General features: G+C 40.7%; 1 protein-coding gene across 1 annotated transcript; it reads right to left on the minus strand.

The window, feature by feature from the left end:
• Nucleotides 1–5,631: 5,631 nt before the first annotated feature.
• Nucleotides 5,632–15,539, minus strand: LOC120534196 (E3 ubiquitin-protein ligase MSL2-like). The gene is made up of 2 exons (XM_039761576.1): nt 14,021–15,539; nt 5,632–8,833 (listed from the first exon to the last, which is right to left on the minus strand). The coding sequence occupies exons 1-2, from the start codon at nt 14,160–14,162 to the stop codon at nt 7,227–7,229; spliced, it is 1,749 nt and encodes a 582-aa protein (XP_039617510.1). The 5' UTR covers nt 14,163–15,539; the 3' UTR covers nt 5,632–7,226.
• Nucleotides 15,540–19,387: the final 3,848 nt, after the last annotated feature.

Here is a 19,387-nt window from a genome sequence, read left to right on the forward strand (position 1 = left end):
CCATTAGGGCAGCAGTCCCACCCAGGGTCTTGGGTCTACTCACATCCCGAAGGTGTGCTGGCGAGGCCAACATGAAAGCAGCCCTGCAAAGGGTTGGCATGCTTTGAAGAGTAACCAGTGGTGGCACAGTGGGTACCAGCTTAACTAAACAGGCAGGTAAGAGGAGGATTGAATGGACACCCTTGTGGACTTTCTGCCCCACTTTTGCATTGTAACGATACTCACGTCATCATTGTGAAAGGGATACTAAACTGTGAGACAACTGCCCGGGTTAATGACACTATTACTGCCCAGATAATGTTTGGCTCCATTTGGGTTAATCAATTAAAAAAAATCTCTCTGTTTCACTGTGTGTTTAAACTCCTCTTCATTTCCTCTCTCTCATTCATAACTACATTTTACTTTATTTATCACAGCACTCTATGAGAGGTGCTACAGAAAGATCAACTGAAAAATAGCCTGAAAATTAGCCAGATGTAAACTACAGAAGAACAGATTTAACGACACACACCACTTTGGCCAGGCTCAGTCGCCACCCTCTGTCAACAGCTTTAAACGGCAATAAATGAAGGGCTTTAGAGATTCTGAAAAGGAACGAGAGCAGCCCGTAAAGATGAACATCCATCCATCCTTTCACGTTTCTATCGTATTTCATCCAGTTGCAGGATCAGGTTGGAGGGCAGAAGCCAACCCTGTAAGGGACGCCTTGGCACCACAGCCACCCGCTATCACAGCACCGGTTCTGTGTTCATAGTTTTGACTACTTTGTGCCAACGTGTACAGGGAGAACACAAAAATGCCATACAGACGGACAGAAAACAATTTTATGCCAAAAGTCACCACTGACTGCACTAAAATACGAGGAGTTAAAGTTAACACAAAGTTAAAAAGCGAGCTGACAAAAATGAAAAGGCAAGAAAGACTGTGTTACTACCAGCCAATGGAAAAAATAAGAATCCCCTTTTATTGCACTGTTAGGATGGTGACAAACAATACATGCACCACTAAAGCCAGCATCGGGTGCCAGGCTACCAAAATTCCCACTCAGTCACCACTCCTGAGCTGCCTGTCCAAAATATGAGCCAAAGCCAAGTTGGTGGCAGCAAGTCACCCTGTCAGTACCGAGTCCTGTTCACCACTTAAGGAGACCACACTAAAAATGTGTAATGCCAGCCGAAGGCCACCGGGACATGCGGCGTCTGCCACTCTGTAGTGGAACTCTATTGGTTTTTTGTAGACCTTGTAAATGCTCACCACTGGAGCCTCGAACACCTTGTAGCACATCAGTTTCAGTAGGTGGACATCCACGTGGCGTTTCTTCATTTTCTTAAGGGTAACGCTACAGCTTGGTCCTGAAGTGGGCATCTGCACACTAGGTCAGTGACGATGCACTGAAATGGACTACCTTCTTTGAGCCCAGGTTTGAAGACCGTGACCCTGCAACATGTCGGGTAGGAGCCATCCATGTGCTCCAGTGGGCCAGCCTGGTGGGCCAGCTCAAGGGGGGGCTGGGGTACCAGACATGTGCACACATCTTCAGCGACCCCACTTTCTGACATGCACTATTAAATGAGGTCTCCTGTGACTCACTTTGCTCAACGATTTTTGTCAAATAATGCCCATCATGAGAGGCACATTGCTCCCGTTGTGTGGAGAGGTGATCACCTTCAGCAGTGCGCCAGGTACCCAGACTTGAGCTTCAGTGACACGGACCATCTCTGTCACATATCTGAAAAATGTAAGATGTGAAACCCCAAAAACAAAGCGATACCAGATGGTAGGCAGCACCCACTTACCTTATGAAGTCCATGAACTGTTCATCATCATCATCTTCTCCTGAATGATTTAGACATCCATTCCTGAACATAACCAGTGAGTAGTAGAAGCTGATCACATTGATTATCAGTACTGATATTGATTAACTCAATACATGAGAACACCAGCAGTACCAAATTGACCCAACTACAAGAAACAATAGTATTGTGGTCCAGGCACCAATCGCAAACCAGGGGTCAGCAACAAGCAGCCCACAAGGAAGAAAGGGGACAGCCAAGGGGTCTGACAAACACTTTGGGAGCCCAGTGAGGTCTGTCTATCCCAGCTCCCGGAAAAAGTTAACTTTACAAAAGCCTGCTACGTGTCCAGCGTCAAACAAACTATAATCCCCTTTCAACTTCTAAGGGGGGCACCACACCCCTGGGCGCCTGCTGAAGCACAATTTGAGCTGGAGGAACACGTCGCAGTAGTACAATGTGTCAAATGGGAGTACAATGTGACCAAAATAGTGGCCAGAGCAGCATGGGATGATTAGAAAGCTGGGGTCTCTTATATAAAACTGTGTGGATTGAAACATGAAAATACTGTATAAGAAGTGCAAAAAATAAATAAGCTATCGTTACACAACTTACCTCAATAAGTCACAACGTGTGCACAGGACACCACGCACACCACTGTAAATGGACTATGCTGATCAACCTCATACATATGTAATCATGATGCTGCAGACCTTCATTGGCTGGCAGAGCAGATGCCCAGCTCACATATCATGCTGTGAATCACAACTGAGCGCACAAGAGCAGGAGTGACATCACAGCGTCTCTCCACTGCGCCCTGGGGGCCGCTTTTACCAGGCACACGATTGGCGTTACAATCAATAGTACAGGCCATACGAAAAATAGAGGGTCCCACCAGTCATCCTAGCAACAAGCCGACCACCACATCTCAAAATAAATGAGTCCCAGGCTATCAAGACACAGCTTTTTGCCAGTCTCATCTTAGCATCACAGATGACTTGGGCAGTAATGCAATGTCACTGCTCACAGTTAAGTTAAAAGAGGTCGTTTCATTCTCGTAGACACCCTCACTGCAATATGACCACAGTAAAGTTATTTGATTGCATTAGGCAGATTACCTGTCATGTTTTATGTTGGCGGCATCGTGCCATACTAAAGCTAGATGTGGACAAACAAGATTAGACAGGAGACCCCGTGGACTATGATGTTTGCTGATGACATTGTGATCTGTAGCGACAGTAGGGTTGCAGGTTGTGGAGACCCTTGAGAAGTGGAGATATGCTCTAGAGATGAGAGGAATGAAGGTCAGTAGGAACAAGACAGAATACAGGAGTCTAAATGAGAGGGTGGTCAGGGAAATGGTGAGGATGCAAGGAGTAGAGTTAACGAAGGTGGAGGAGTTTAAATACTTGGGATCAACAGTACAGAGTAATGGGGATTGTGGAAGAGAGGTGAAGAAGAGAGTGCAGGCAGGGTGGAATGGGGGGAGAAGAGTGTCAGGAGTAATCTGTTACAGACAGGTATCAGCAAGAGTGAAAGGGAACGCCTACAGGACTGTAGTGAGACTGGCTATGTTATATGTGTTGGAAACGATGGCACTGACCAGAAAGCAGGAGACTGGAGGTGGCAGAGTTAAAGATGCTAAGATTTGCACTGGGTGTGACGAGGATGGATAAGATTAGAAATGAGTACATTAGAGGGTCAGCTCAAGTTGTATGTTTGGGAGACAAAGTCAGAGAGGCGAGATTGTGCTGGTTTGGACGTGTGCAGAGGAGAGATGCTGAGTATATTGGGAGAAGGATGCTAAGGATAGAGCTGCCAGGGAAGAGGAAAAGAGGAAGGCCTAAGAGAAGGTTTATGGATGTAGTGAGAGAGGACATGCAGGTGATGGGTGTAACAGAACAAGATGCAGAGGACAGAAAGATGTGGAACAAGATGATCTGCTGAGGCAACCCCTAACGAGAGCAACCAAAAGAAGAAGCCTTACCAGAAGAGAAGAGCACAGCAGGCATAAGACAATACCGACCTGCCAACCAGTTTCCTGAGAAGTGACAACAGGTAGCCAATATAAACTGAAGAAAAACTTTTTAGATCTTCAGTGCATTGTCCATCATATTCATCACTTTTCAGGTTTGTCATGTCAGTACACATCATAATAATATGAACTGTTATGTGTGCAACTTACCTGTGTTTCACTGCTTTACCAAGGGTGTCATCATTGTCAAGTTTCTCCAAAACTTTGCATACATTTTGGTCATAGTGAGGGTGCAGATATGCACGTGTGGAGTAACAAAGATCAGGAAGAGAGAGAAACAGAGGCAACACTTCAAGTTCAGGAAATCTCAAAGAAAACACTAGAAATGAAGGCTTAAGTGGTGTGGGTATGGCATGAGGAGAGAAGTAAACAATGGGGCGAGAAGAACCACCAAGAATATTGGAGGTGTTCAGAGAGTGAAAGGGGATGGACTGCATGAAGAAAGAGGTGCCAGGCGAGGAACTATTTCAACAGAGGAGAATGGAGGAGGCTGGTCTAATACGGTGACCCACACAAAAGTGTGAAAAGCTTTAGCAGGTGGAGAAGGAGGAGGATGTACCACGTTAGCCATTATGGATGTAATGAGAAGTGAAGCAAAATGACGCCTTTCGAGGCAACTCAGGCAAGTGAACTAACTGACTGAGCACTTTGATTAGTCAGACCTCTCATTTAGACAGGAGATTCGGAGCACTGGGAGACAGTTGCTGTTCTCCAGTATGACCAGTGATTCTTTTTGGAAGGACAGCACAGTACCAGTAGTTAGTGTTTCTGCAGTTTGCACTCTCTCCCTCCTTCTTTCTTTCAGGCACAACACCTCCACTTCCTGTGATGTGGCCCTGTGCTGGACTAATGTCCTCCTCACGTCTGGCTTCTGTTCTGCTTACAGCCCTAAAAAGGATGAAAAACTTCTGAAGATGGGCGAGTATTTCTTTCGATTACGTTCTGCCCTTGAGCCACCACCTTGCTCTTTCTAGTTACTACTGGCCATACACAGTGCGGTTGTGTGCTGGGCAGTGAAGTGGTCCCAGCTCCTCTTGGGCACTATTCCCCATATGATGGACTGGCATCTCACTCTGGTTGGACCTCACTTTGTAATCACACAATCCTGTATTGGGTTTTCAGAAAACACATCAACAGACCAACACCTTTCATGACAAAAGTTTAAAAAAAAATACTTACCCAGGGTGAAATGAAAACCAGCAGTTGCCAAATTGCTACCAGACTGCTTTCAAGTTCCTTAGCAGGAGAATTTAAAGAAAAGGTTGACAAGAAATCCCAGTGCCTGGACAGAAAAGCTCCAAAGTTAAAAACCCGGCAGGTTACCGTGATGTCAGAGGTGGCTGTAAATCACAACCCAGCACTCACAATATTCAGTTACATAAAGGCAGAAAAAACCCTCAGTAGCAGCAGCTTGGCAGCATGGTGGCATAGCAGGGCTTTTTTCTGAGACTTAGTTAGCTTAGAGCCCCAACAATATAGTTGCTAATTCTTAAAAAGAAAAAAATATATATCAATTTATATGTATATGTTTGAATAAAAAAAGGCATTGTGGATACAGCAGCTTTCATGTATGAAGCAAAATCCAAACTCTGAGTAATCACCAATTCATTTGTGTTAACCCCTGACAAACAAGCCACCCCGTTGGTTAGATATATTTTGCTTTTTTTTTTTTCTTACTTGGCCAACATAAAGAATCACAATATGAAAAAATGCTAAATGTTGTTTACAGATTAAGAAAAAAAAGGGCAAAAAGGTCTTTGCTCCCACCGTTTTAAAGTGACAAAAAATGACAAGAAAACTACATGGCATTTCCACCATTTACTCTCATTATCAAAAATAGTTTTTCAACTCTTCTTGCAAATCAAAACAACAGAACAAAAAAAAAGAAAAAAAAAAACAAAAAGTACAGACTGGACACAAGTCACATTTTGTTTTCTCCTATGGCTTCAAAACACTACCTGACCACAGTCACAGGAAATGATACCAGGTAAAACTATAAAACAGAAGGCGCCGTGGGATCTGTCTGATAGAATAACCTGCACATTCATTTTATCTGTACACTAGGTTAATAACTGTCACCGTGCATGCTGTGTGCTAAATCAAAAAGGTTTTGGATCTGAATGTTAATAAAAATTGAAGTATAAAATAAATAAGGCAGAAATCCTTCAAACATTTACAAACAAAAAAGGTTTCTTTGGAGGGACTGGTTCTGTGGGGGGAAAAAAAAAACCCTGCCAGTTTCTCATGAGCGGCCCTGATGTCCTGTGTACGTTTGACTTTCTCTGTGCCATCAGAAGACTGGAAACAACGTTTCATGAGGCAATGATGTTAAAATGGCGCATGGGAAGGCAGCCTCCTATCAGGAACTGCACAAATTATTTGCTTTAGGTTATCCAGGCTTGATCGAAATTAATTTACAAAGTGAGGAAAAATGTGTTAAGCATACACACGTGCATATGACTTTTTATAATATTGCTATGATAAATCAAGTAGTATGAACTTTCGAATCATAATAAGTGCTTAAAGTACGGTCCTTTCCAACATCAAGTGCAGATTAGCCAAATGTTCTCTCTTTGAGAGAGTGGCCTCATATCAGTCCGTCTGGAGACATGACTTGAAACCCAATATTTGGCCTGTGGCTGGCTATGTTCTTAAACGCTTCCCTCCTCTCCAGCTTATTTTGCTTATCCACAGAAGGTAAATAGGAAAGCAGTAACTTATTACAATTTAGTTACAATTTAAGGGAAAAACGTCTAAATGAAAGTTTAAAGACAGGACACAACAGTTTTCAGAGACAGCAAAAACTAGCACAAACAAGACTGGAACAGAATTTTGGACAAACTGTACATACTGCATTACACTGCCTTGCACCTTCAGAACAGCAGCCTGCCTCTGATAGACAATACTTTGTAAGGTGACATCCAACCAATACTGTAAACTCGGAAAGTGATGTTAATTCGGAAATCTTTTCTGGACTTAGTTATCTGGTATACAAAAAGGTTATAAACACAACCAATCTCCACTGACAGAGCAGGTACCTTTGTTTTGTTTTTTGTTACCTGAACCTTTTATGATTATGCACAGAGCATGACCAACAACAATGAGGTCAAGTTTCACTTGCCAAAGATTATTTTGTATAAATCACTTGTAGACATGATGACAATGTAGTTCCCTTTCTAATGGACTAAAGTATATATGATGGGACCATTTTGTACAAGAGATTTATAGGCAGGTGCTTTGGCAATATTTATATATATTTATATATATATATATAGATATATATTTTTTAGTTTTATTTTGAAACTAAACTAGAACAGAACCATAGCTGCCTTAAAAGTGTAGTGACGTCTCCCTATCCAGTCACATTGTTAAAAGAGGGGAGAGCACATGGATAGAGTTCAGCAGTCAAACCTCATATCGAGAGTCTCTTCAAAGCTTTTGTCATCATGCGGGCTGGCAGCTAAGAATGCAGGGAGAGGGGAACCTGCAGTGACATTGAGGACGCTGGTGCTTGTGCTTGCATTCCGCACTGCAATGCTAGTGACATTGATACCCAGGGTGAGACGGGTTTGCTCCAAGGCCTTTTCTGGTACAGCAAAGGCCTCCAACTTTTTCTCACCATTAGCCATGTAAGAGTTCTGACATCCCCGACAAATACAGTCCAAACAGGCTTTACGATTGGAGTAACATGGACACCGTTGGCCACGACACGTAAGAACACTTGGATTTTGAGTGGCCCGGCCACACTTGCATCCCTTTTTTTCCTGGGGCTTTTTGTACACAACTTTGGTGGGGCTCCCTGGCATTAAGTTATTAGTGGGGAGACGGTCTTTTATTTTGTCCTTGGTCTTGGGAACCCCTTGTTTAGACTTGGAGTAGGCTTTCTTGGCCCCATGGTCAGCACTCTTTTTAATACTCTTACTTGATACCAACAAAGTTTTGCTTATTTTAGGGGTACCCCCATTTGGCACAGTAGCAACCGCCTGAACTGGGATCTTCAGTTCTCTCTTAATTGTCACCGGTGCTGCCGCTGCCAAAGGGGGCCCTCGTATAATTGTGGAAATGGGCAAAGGCAGGATCTTTTCACTGTCACTTTCAGAGCGAGACCGCTTACGGTTCAACCGAACCACTTTGGGTGTGGCTGCAGAACAGGAGATACCTGATGAAGGTTGGGGATGACAAGAAACAAAGGCTGCCGAGTCCAAAGGTAGAGATGGCAGCTTGGAGTCAGTAAAAGGACCATTTAAAGAACCTGTAGCTTCCAGATTTGGTGTCAAAACGTCACTGCAATCTTCCCCTTCCGTGTCTGGCTCCAAACTACGCAACACCTCCTCAACAGTCAGCAGTAGTGGGTCATTACTGTGTTTCATGTCCTCGCTAAAGCTACAGATATCGATGCCATCAGTGCAGAGGTCCCCAGAGGTGACAGCTTCACACACTGGTGGCAAGTCATCTGGAAACGTTTGACTTTTAAGATCCTCTCCTGTGCTGCACACATCAATGGTGGTCGTTGCATTTTCAGAGGTGGGAAGGCTAGCAGCAAGCTCATCCACTGAGAGCCCGTTACAGTCATGCAATCCATTAATACCAGGCATACTGATTTCCATATCAACTGCTTCATCAGGCAGAGCTTCCAACTGTGAGCTGCCATGGTGCTCCGAGGTGGAAGGGATTGGGGAATGTGACAAACAAAGTGAGACAGCTACCTGGGAATCTTCTTGTTCACCCTCACTGAACAGGCCTTCTTTTAGCATTCCCAAAATATCTGGAGAACCTCCAACAGCACTAGCAATGTGCGGAGCTAGAGGAGATTCGGCAATGTATTCACAGAGTTTCCGGTAACAACTAACTAAAATGCAAAGTTGCTTGTTTTCCTCAAATTGTTCATAATCCTTACACCAACTGCAAGATGGTTTCATCATCATCTTTTTGCCCTTACAGGCTTTGCATACATAATGCTGACAGGTGGAGTTAGTTGGAGCTATCGGATCTTGCAGCAAGTTCCCTAAAATATAAACAAACACAAAATCAGAGTTCAACAGAATAAACACACAACAGATTTAAATATGTTCAAAAAGAATGAAAGCAACATATCAATACATTTTAAAAACACACTAATATGGGCTACGGGTGAATTGTTATGCTAAAAAAAGAAAAACACCAGACATAAGGAGTGGCTTTAACTAGGACACCACATCACCTCTGAATTATTCTGCTGCTCTGATGTATGGACTTTCTCATTCACCTTACCATCAGTAATTTAAGTCATGTGCATGCAACATACAAAGGGAGGTACATTTTATCTTTTTTTAAAAAGAAGTCTAGAAGCCACTAAAGCATCAAAATTTAAAGTGGATTGCCATCTTTTATATGAACCACCACTTAGTAATTCTTCAATGTGCTACATGGTAGGTTAAGTTTTTCTTGCTTTTAAACTAGTTTTCTTTTTTGTCAAACTGTTGTAAATTGAAATTAATAAAAAAATGCCATTGCAAAATTAAGTTATATTATATTGTGAAACTGAACATCTGTGTTTTATATAGGTTCTTCTTCAAGTGCTTTCCTCCAACTGATCGGGCTTTGGCACAAAGTAATTTGGTAGATGCTGCAAATAATCACCATCCGGGGTTTCTAAAGTTTCTCCCCATTGAGTAACACAAAGAGAATCTTTAATTTACTGTGAACTGGAGAAAGTAAACATTGTGCCAGTTATAGGTCAGAATAATAATACATGCTTGAGAATACTTCCAAAGTGAGTGACGGCAAATGAGTTACCAAATACATGTTGTAAAAGGTCTGTATTTAGCTTTCATCTTAAGAACACGTTTGTTAAATGAATTCTACTCAAACACTTCATTGTGGCATCCAGTATTGTGTGAAGTTCATGAAATGTCAATTTAAGGATCCGTTTCCCACTGACACCTTAACAATGAAGATACCAGGATAAAAGAATTATATGCGTTACAAAAAGACAGTTCATCTACAGAATACTAGGCATTAAAGTTAAAATGTAGTATTTGTAATTACAGGTTTTTTAACAGCTTCATTTTTTCCATAGCAGAAAAAAAAAACATTTCAAACACACAACTGAAATCAACTACCATTTTATGCTTCCTGAAATGTACCTAAATCAGCTCTTAAATTCTTTATCTATAATTTCTTCATGTAAGTAAGTTATCATTACTTGTGACACTAATGATACACCTCAACATAGCAATTACACTGCAATATTATGATTTGTAATTAAGGTAGTGCTGGGCATAAATTATGAATAAATCTTAATAACTATCTCTATTAAAACTATGATAACCAATAACAATGATCAGAGCAAGTTATAAGAGCAGAGACCAACAAGAAAAATTGCAATGTCCATTACTAGTAAATAAGCAACTAGCCATTGAAGATGTTTTTGTGCAGACTTTGCGTTACATTTTAAGCAGATTTTAGTCAGCAGCAACAATCCTATAGCCCTTAGAAATAAACTTTACATGATCAAAGTAGAGACGCGCTTACACTGCATTAGGCCAGTTTCAGCACTTGGTTATCAGGCTCACCATGGTGATGCGTCTCTTATTCACAGGCTTTTCTTTTCTTTATTGGACAGTAAATCTTAACAATAAATCAGAGCAGCCTGTATCAGTGAAAGCTCAAATAGTAGCAAATGAAATGTTCATTTAAAAAATAACACTACAGCATTACACAGCCCAAAGACCAACGTTGGTATCTGGACCAAATAAGCTTGGATAGGCACAGTTACAGTACTTGGAGAAGACTAGGGGGCAGGTATGGACAGGCTGCTCTGTTAGTGACCTTAGCAAGGAATAATGTAAAGGGTGACACTAATGAGGGATATATTATCTCAAAGCCAAACATATCTCACTTTAAAAACAAATTAAAAAAAAAAAAAAAGATGAAAAGATACAGAAGAAGAAGGCTGTTTGCTGAAATCACCTCAGAGAGGGAGTAGTGAGTGGACACACTTGAGACACAACCACCTCGATGATCTGCTCTTCTTAGTAGTCAGCCTCACAATCGTTTTCATTTTTTTTTTTTGATCGATAATTGTATTTTATGATTCTTTTTTGTAATCTGTTACTACTTGTACACTTTAGTACAAGTAAATTGTATGTTTCAATAAAACCACACCTGCTTTAACATAAAACATGCCTTATACCTTTTGCATATCCTACAGGCTATCATTTGTGATGAAGTAATAACACTGTTGAAATAAAACAAACATGCAAATAAAAATGCATTAAAGAAGTTGTTTAAAATCAAAAGGATACAACAATATCTTAATCTACACCACAAAATCCACCTCCGGCACTACCCTGGTATACCATTTATATATTTTTTTTCAGTTAGTCAAACAAGATGGACAGACTTCTGACACCCCCCTTACTTGGCAGATGTCTATATAAAGCAACCCCAATTAAAAAGAACAGTCAGATTTACCAGGCTTCATGACCAGTCAACAGGTGTGAACTAATCCTAGTATTACAATCAATTTGTACAGAACAATATTGGCAATTAAGTGCAAGTCTGAGGAAAAATGTCATTATACATTTATATAGTACATTGCCCTTGATCAAAGCACTGCACAGCATGACAACAATAAAAATGATAAATACATGCAATGTCAGGTGCTGGGTTACAACAACGTAACAATAAATTAGCTGTGTAATTACTGATCTGGTGACAGAAGCAAATGTAACCACGATACTTCTGGATTTGACCTGGTGTCAATCCAGATTTAAAACAATAGAAAAGCATGGAATATTGTCTTTCCAGCACTTGCCTAACCACCATGTGTTTCTTTTGACTGCTGCATTTACTTTAAACACATTATGCTGATAAAAACTTATCAAAGTACACTGAATTTTCAGTAATTTAAAAACCAAAGTAACATTACAGTGTTACAAGGCAAATAAATTTAATTTTCTGTAACACCAACAGCAAGTTAACTAAGGGTGCTACTTAGGATGAAAAATGTCAAAGGACTTTAAAATCAGTAAGTTACAGTACAAACCCATGTAGTATTTAAAAAAGGTAACAAAGGAGAGAAAACAAAAACACTCTGTGAGGAGGTAAAGCCACAAACGGGGAAGAGATTCCTTAGAGATTTTCAGCAACAGAGCAAAAAAAATGACATTTGCAAAAACTACAATAACAAATGATGTTTGAGAAGCAAAAAGAACACTTAATACAGAGTAGAAAATATTCTGTGCACTAACCACAAAAGGAAATATCCCCCAGTAAGCAGCATATTCTCTGTGTACATGAAACACTCCGCACTACACACACCCACTGAAATGCTGTGTGTTCTTTCCTGTTGATATTCGGCTAATAACCTTAAAATTAACCAGTCTAAATAGATACACCAAAAAAAATGGAACATTAATATAGTTTCACATTGGAAATTCTTATCAACATGTTGACACCAAATACAAAAAATGTTACATATGCACCTTTAATACTGGTATATTGATAATCACAGATTAAAAAATGCATTTGACACGCAAAGAAATCAGTAAAACTAATGCATTAACTAAACGAATGAACACTGACCCAATATTCTCTTAAGACTTTCTAAAAATGTTCTTTTCTGTTGTGACACTCTACTGTGGACTGGACTCACGTTTGTTCAGTGCTAGCCATTTTTCATCTAAGTACCAAAAGAAATTAGGATGCACGTGTACAGCAGACACAAAGTCTTGAATAGTGTCCGTCATACCGAGACTCCTTACAAACAACGCACATCATACATACACACCTCTTGTAACTCTCAGTGTTTACACACATGTATAGGCATTTATGAATCTGAATTTCCTCAAGGGATTAACAAAGTTTATCTAATCTAATTTCTGATTAGATTACACTACACATTCCCTATTTTCACAACAAAATCTTTAGGCCTTAAAAGTAAACATAACTCAAGTGTATCGGCTAATGCTTGCAAATAATAAAAATATATTTATTTATATAAATACTAACAATGACGAAAAGACATATGTAATGAGGTTTATTTGTTTTTACACTGATAAAATATTTTCAAGTTGTCTTATTAAATGAACGATCCACTTTATATTGCACTCAAACTAAATTGAATTTAAAAACAAACTGTCTGGTTCTGACAGACCTTGTTTGAAAAGTGCACTTGATTTTAAGTTCAGTTCTGAGTCACTAAATTCAAACTAGTCACTTAACTGCACTCATGAACAAATGTAATATAGCTGTACATATGTAAAGACCCTTCAGATCAAGTTAACCGTTGTACATTATTAATGGGACAGATACTCTTACTTTTACACACAACAGTTCTCGTTTCCATATTCTAACACAAAACTTTCCAAAAGGTTCAACCAAGGCCAAGAGGAGGAAGCGCATCTTTACACATGCTGAGCGAACTGCAAGCAACAGTTTGGATATACTACTGACTAACCTAAAACAAACGTTCAGAGCATGATATTAGAGAGATATCTAAATCATCAATGGCAAATATTCGTACATAGTAAAAGTTGATTTGTTTTAGGTGCCACCTCCGCCCCCATACCCCATTATCGAATTAATACACTGGTCCTAAAGTCAAACAGACTGACGTCGCGAGAAGGCGCGACCCTTGTGACAGGCCCTGAACAAGTCACGACAATCACAAGCCCCGCCTCTGCTTCTCACGCCGCTTTACTGTTACGTAAACACTTCTTGACAGTCAACTTGCGCGTCCCTGTAAACAGACGAATCGAGTATTGATTGCCCGCGCCGCTGACAAGAAAATCTTATTACCTTAAGGCATAAAGAAAGTGCCTCGTCGTGCATTCAGAAGAGATTAATTCTTACAGCTACACTGATGTGATTAGGACATTTTTGGCATCTCCACGCTATCCGAAATACTGGCACGGAAGGTTGTTATAAGAAAAACAAACTGTACGGACAACTTACAAATCTGACAAAATTAACGTCCTCATGTGCGGAAATTTACTGTGACTGACAGCGAGCAGAATGGTTATGATAACATATTTACAGACCAAGGGGGTCTGAAGGCAAGATGCCATCTCGAGTGATGCCATTTATACACCAAAAGTACCAATATAATAAATGTTATGTTTAAACACTTTATATACACGTTAAATTCAATCAACAAACATAATACTGATTCAAGGTGTATAGTAAAACAAACAAAAAAAAGCCTCACCACAAACAAGGCATGCCAGAGACTGCCTGAAGAAGGGGAAGAGCTTGTAAAGCTCCGCAAACGACTGTGGGTCCCTCGGATCGCACTGCAGCACCGAACGACAAGCTGACACGTAAAGAGCGGTGGCATTCACCGGGTTCATCTCAGCAACTTCCCGCCGGATGGATCCAGTTCTGGAAATGTTTTTTTTTTTTTTAAAAAGAAAGAAATCCAGCCCACAATAAATCCTCTGGCAGTTATTACTTTCTTGAAAAACAACTGCACAGTGCTGATGATTTTAGTCTAACCATGGATCCCAAAGAGTCTCCGGGTGATACATGAGGTAAAAAAGAAATCCAAGCAGCGCCAGATGACTTGGGGATAGAATTGTTTAAAAAATTAAAAATAGCACAAAACCTGCAGGCAGCAGAGCGGTTTACGCCCCACCCCCTCCACGAACGGCCAAACGCGGGTTAATGATGATGATGAAGCCCTCCCGGGCTGTCAATTCAATCCAATCGCCGCACACAGCGAGCCCCGCTTTCAAACGTAAGGAAGGGAAGCACAGCGGCGCGGCTCCATCGCGGCTTTAGCTCTTTCCTCTTCTCCACGGCACGAAAAACGGCCAGAAAAACATGTTCGCTCGTACTTTTGCGCGCGTATGTAACAAAAACAAACAAAAAAAGCAAACGTAAAACGGGGCTGCTGCAACCTTGTGCGCACGAATTATTTAATCCAAAACTAATCTACAAATATTTCCTTAGAACGGAACTTCCATGTTAGCAATCTGTGAGGCTGTACGGTGGTGGCCCTACGCTCTCAACGTCTCGGCGCTCGATTCCCACGGCTAGCTTGGACAGCCAAAGAAAAATCCCAGCAGAGCTCTCGAATCAGTTCACTTATCGCAAGATCCTGGCTCTCAAAAGTCTGATTTGCTTTCTAGGGAACAACTTATGAGTTTTTCCATTCCTTAGGTCCACGTTGTTCAAATGCATTCAGACAATCGCGAAAGCGGTTAATAATGTGTTTTTAAAAATGTGTTTATTGTCCACTGCTGTCGCCGATTCTCATGGCGGTGCTGCTGCAGAAACAAACAGGGCCGCTTCTCCCTCTGATTCGTTCAGTGGCTCATCCCATAAAAGCTCTCACAATTGTAATTCACCGGCAAGTCTGCAAAGGCCAATCCTTAAAATAAACAACATTTTCCAAGCATTTCCACGAAACAAGCTGCAGTATCGGTGCTAGCATGTACACTTAACCAGTCAACCCTTCCGAACAAAAATAGGCCGCTGTTTTTCTTTTCTTCGGATTGCGCGGCACTGTTCCGCCTTGCTGACGGTTCCACTTGCGACCAAAATTATTTAGGCGCTTTTCCTATGCCAAAGTGAATTCTTCAGATATCTTGCACCACCGTCCTATTGCACTCTTGCTGGTTTAACATTAACATTTTTCTTATACAACAGTACGCTGTAGCTGTGGTGACTCCCCTCCTTTTTTCCTCTCCGCAGATAACAGACAAGCGCTACCTGAAATCTCGCGTGAAAACGCGGCTCCGCTCTCGCGAGACTGTGATCCACTCGTTACGTAATTGGAAGCGCTCCCTCCTGCTTTCATTTTTTTGTTGACGACATTGTCGTAATTGCATGTGGTACTAGGTGCAAAGCGGTCGCCTGCCTCTGGGTATTTTAATGAATTTGCTCGTAGTGAAATGTAACAGAAGAAACAGTCAATACGTATAAAAGTCATAAATATTCACTTGTCATCTTATTTTCATTTCCGACTTGCTGATCAGACGTTGTTAGAGAGTAACGCTATTTATTCAGAAAAAAGCTGCAGTACTGCGCATTTGGATTGCATTAAATTGGATATTTTTACAGTATACAGTTATTTCGGTTCATACTTTAGACAGTTTTATTCTGTGCATTAGTCTAGTGTACTTATTATAGCGGGGTGCAATGTGTTATCTCGCGAGTGATTTCACATCTTTAAGGTAGAAGGTAAAGTTGAAAAGATACGTTTCTTATTATTTATTATTCACATCAACACTTTGCTATGTTTTTTTTCACGTAGTTACACATATATATATATATATATATACAAACACACTAGGGACGTTCAAAAAGTTTCCACACTTAATATTTTCGTTGGAAATGATGAAGGCGGGAGAAGTAATAATTGATACGACGCTGGGAACATTACAATTCTTAATAAATACAGTTTAAAAAGTGCGGAGCGTTTTTGAACGTCCCATATATATATATATATATATATATATATATATATATATATATATATATATATATATATATATATATACAGTACATGCCAAAAGTTTAGACACACCTCCTCATTCAATGTGTTTTCTTTATTTTCATGACCATTTACATTGGTAGATTCTCACTGAAGGCATCAGAACTATGAATGAACACACGTGGAGTTATGTACTTAACAAAAAAAGGTGAAATAACTGAAACCATGTTTTATATTCTAGTTTCTTCAAAATAGCCACCCTTTGCTCTGATTACTGCTTTGCACACTCTTGGCATTCTCTCGATGAGCTTCAACAGGTAGTCACCTGAACAGTTAATTTTCATTTTTCGATAACATCCCCAAACTTCAATTATAATTTTTTTAATAAAGCCAATTGTTTTCTTTGATTAGTATTTAGATAATATCATCACAAAAAAACTGAAGTTCTACCCTAATATTTCAATAATAAAAGTCTTAATAACACTTAATACAGACCACAGTGGCCTGGGGCTGGAATCTATCCTGGCCACACCAGATACAACAAAGTGCATTTGGGACTGATGTTAAGAAGCATTTCCTTATTCAAAGAGTTGTGGAAATCTCATACAAAAATACATAGTCATGTAGTTGAAACAGAAACCCTGTCAACCGTTAAGAAGTATCTGGATGAGATATTGGAATAGCTTAGTTGTTAGCTAAACAAATAAGGCTGATGGACTTAGTGTTCCTCTCTTGTTCATCAAATTACTTTATGTTCTAATCCTGGACAGAACACCAGTCTGTCACAGGGACGATTCATGCACAAGCCCATCCTCTCTGCCTCGTGGTTGAAATATACAATTGCCCAACTTTCATGTCTTTAGGATGTAAGAGGGAAAGAAAGTGAAGTAATCAGAGAAAACCATGCAGACAGGAGGTGAATGTGCAGACCATGACTTGATGTGGGGTTCAAATGCCAGATGCTGGATCTGTAAGTCAGTATTGGTATCCCCACTATACCACCATTCTTTTCCATTATTATTAAATAAAAAGCAGCATGTGGAAGATGTCAACATTAAAATAAGTCCTAAAGGCATGCATATTAGGTTAATTGCCAGCCTTAAGTTGTCATAGAATAAGTGAATGTAGTTGTGTGTGTTAACATGCAGTTTTCCCAACACATCCCTAAGGATGTGCTTAGTTAGGTCAGTGGTAATTCTAAGCATTCTCTGTGTGAGCATGAACTGGCTCTGGGATGGACTGGAACTGTTCAGGACAGCTGCAATAAGTTATGACTTTTTGCAACCCAGGTTGGATTAAGTGGATATATACTGTATATTATATATAAACTGCTCAAAAAAATTAAAGGAACACTTTGACAACACATCAGAGTTCAATTGGAAAAAAATCTTGCTGGATATCCATACTGATATGGACTGGGTAATGTGCTAGGAATGAAAGGATGCCACATCGTTTGATGGAAATGAAAATTATCAACCTACAGAGGGCTGAATTCAAAGACACCCAAAAATCAAAGTGAAAAAATGATGTGGCAGGCTAGTCCATTTGCCGAAATTTCATTGCAACAACTCAAAATTGTACTCAGTAGTTTGTATGGCCCCCACATGCTTGTATGCATTCCTGACAACATCAGGGCATGCTCCTAATGAGACGATGGATGGTGTCCCGGGGGATCTTGTCCCAGATCTGGACCAGGGTATCATTGAGCTACTGGACAGTCTGAGGTGTAACCTGGTGGTGTCGTATGGACCGAAACATAAAGTCCCAGAGGTGTTCTGTTGGATTTAAGTCAGGTGTGCGTGGAGGCCAGTCAATGGTATCGATTCCTTCATCCTCCAGGAACTGCCTGCATACTCTCACCACATGAGGCTGGGTATTGTCGTGCACCAGGAGGAACCCAAGACCCATTGTACCAGCACAGGGTCTGACAATGGGTCCAAGGATTTCATCCCGATACTTAATGGCAGTCAAGGTGCTGTAGTTTAGCCTGTAGAGGTCTGTGCATCCCTCCATGGATATGACACCCCAGACCATCACTGACCCACCACCAAACCGGTCATGCTGAATGATGTTACAGGCAGTATAACGTTCTCCACGGCTTCTCCAGATCCTTTCACGTCTGTCACATGTGCTCAGGGTGAACCTTCTCTTAACTGTGAAAAGCACAGGGTGCCAGTGGTGGACCTGCCAATTCTGGTATTCTATGGCAAATGACGATTGAGCTCCACGGTGCCAGGCAGTGAGCACAGGGCTAACTAGAGGACATCAGGCCCTCAGGCCACCATTATGAAGTCTGTTTCTGATTGTTTTCTCAGAGACATTCACACCAGTGGCCTGCTGGAGGTCATTTTGTAGGGTTCTGGCAGTGCTCATCCTGTTCCTCCTTGCCCAAAGGAGCAGATACCAGTCCTGCTGATGGGTTAAGGACCTTCTACAGCCCTGTTCAGCTCTCCTGGAGTAACTGCCTGTCTCCTGGAATCTCCTCCAAGCCATTGAGACTGTGCTGGGAGACACAGCAAACCGTCTGGCAATGGCATGTATTGATATGTCATCCTGGAGAAGTTGGACTACCCAGGTATCGCCTCATGCTACCAGTAGTGACACTGACTGTAGCGAAATGCAAAACTAGTGAAAAAATAGTCAGAAAAGATGTGAAGGGAAATATGTCAGTGGCCTCCACCGGTTAAACCATTCCTGTTTCGGGGGTGGTCTCATTGTTGCCTCTCTAGTGCACCTGTTGTTAATTCCATTAACACCAAAGTATTTGAAACTGATTAACAGCCCCCTCTGCTACTTAACTGACCAGATCAATATCCCAGAAGTTTCACTGACTTGATACTATACTCTGATTAAAAAGTGTTCCTTTAATTTTTTTGAGCAGTATATCTTTTTCATTGACACTTGTAGAAATGCGACTGACATTGTTATTCCATAAATATCTGCATTTACCTGACAACCTTATAATTCAGACTATGCTTTATTTTTAGGTATGGGATATTAATTACATGTATTTTAATATGAAATTACTTATCTAAAAAATAACTTTACAAGAAAGACTTGGTGTACTTGCGCAATCTGTATAGAGTATATTGTTAGCCCTTTTTAAACTAGCATAATAATTATAGCACTGGAGTATGG

Source organism: Polypterus senegalus, chromosome 1, assembly GCF_016835505.1.
Source record: "Polypterus senegalus isolate Bchr_013 chromosome 1, ASM1683550v1, whole genome shotgun sequence".
Lineage (NCBI taxonomy): Eukaryota > Metazoa > Chordata > Cladistia > Polypteriformes > Polypteridae > Polypterus > Polypterus senegalus.

Coding starts and splice junctions, on each gene's coding strand:
- LOC120534196 (XM_039761576.1), bottom strand. CDS start 14,162: ATGAACCCGGTGAATGCCACCGCTCTTTACGTGTCAGCTTGTCGTTCG. Junction 8,834..14,020: donor TCTGGCATGCCTTGTTTGTG/GTGAGGCTTTTT, acceptor TTTATATTTTAG/GGAACTTGCTGCAAGATCCG.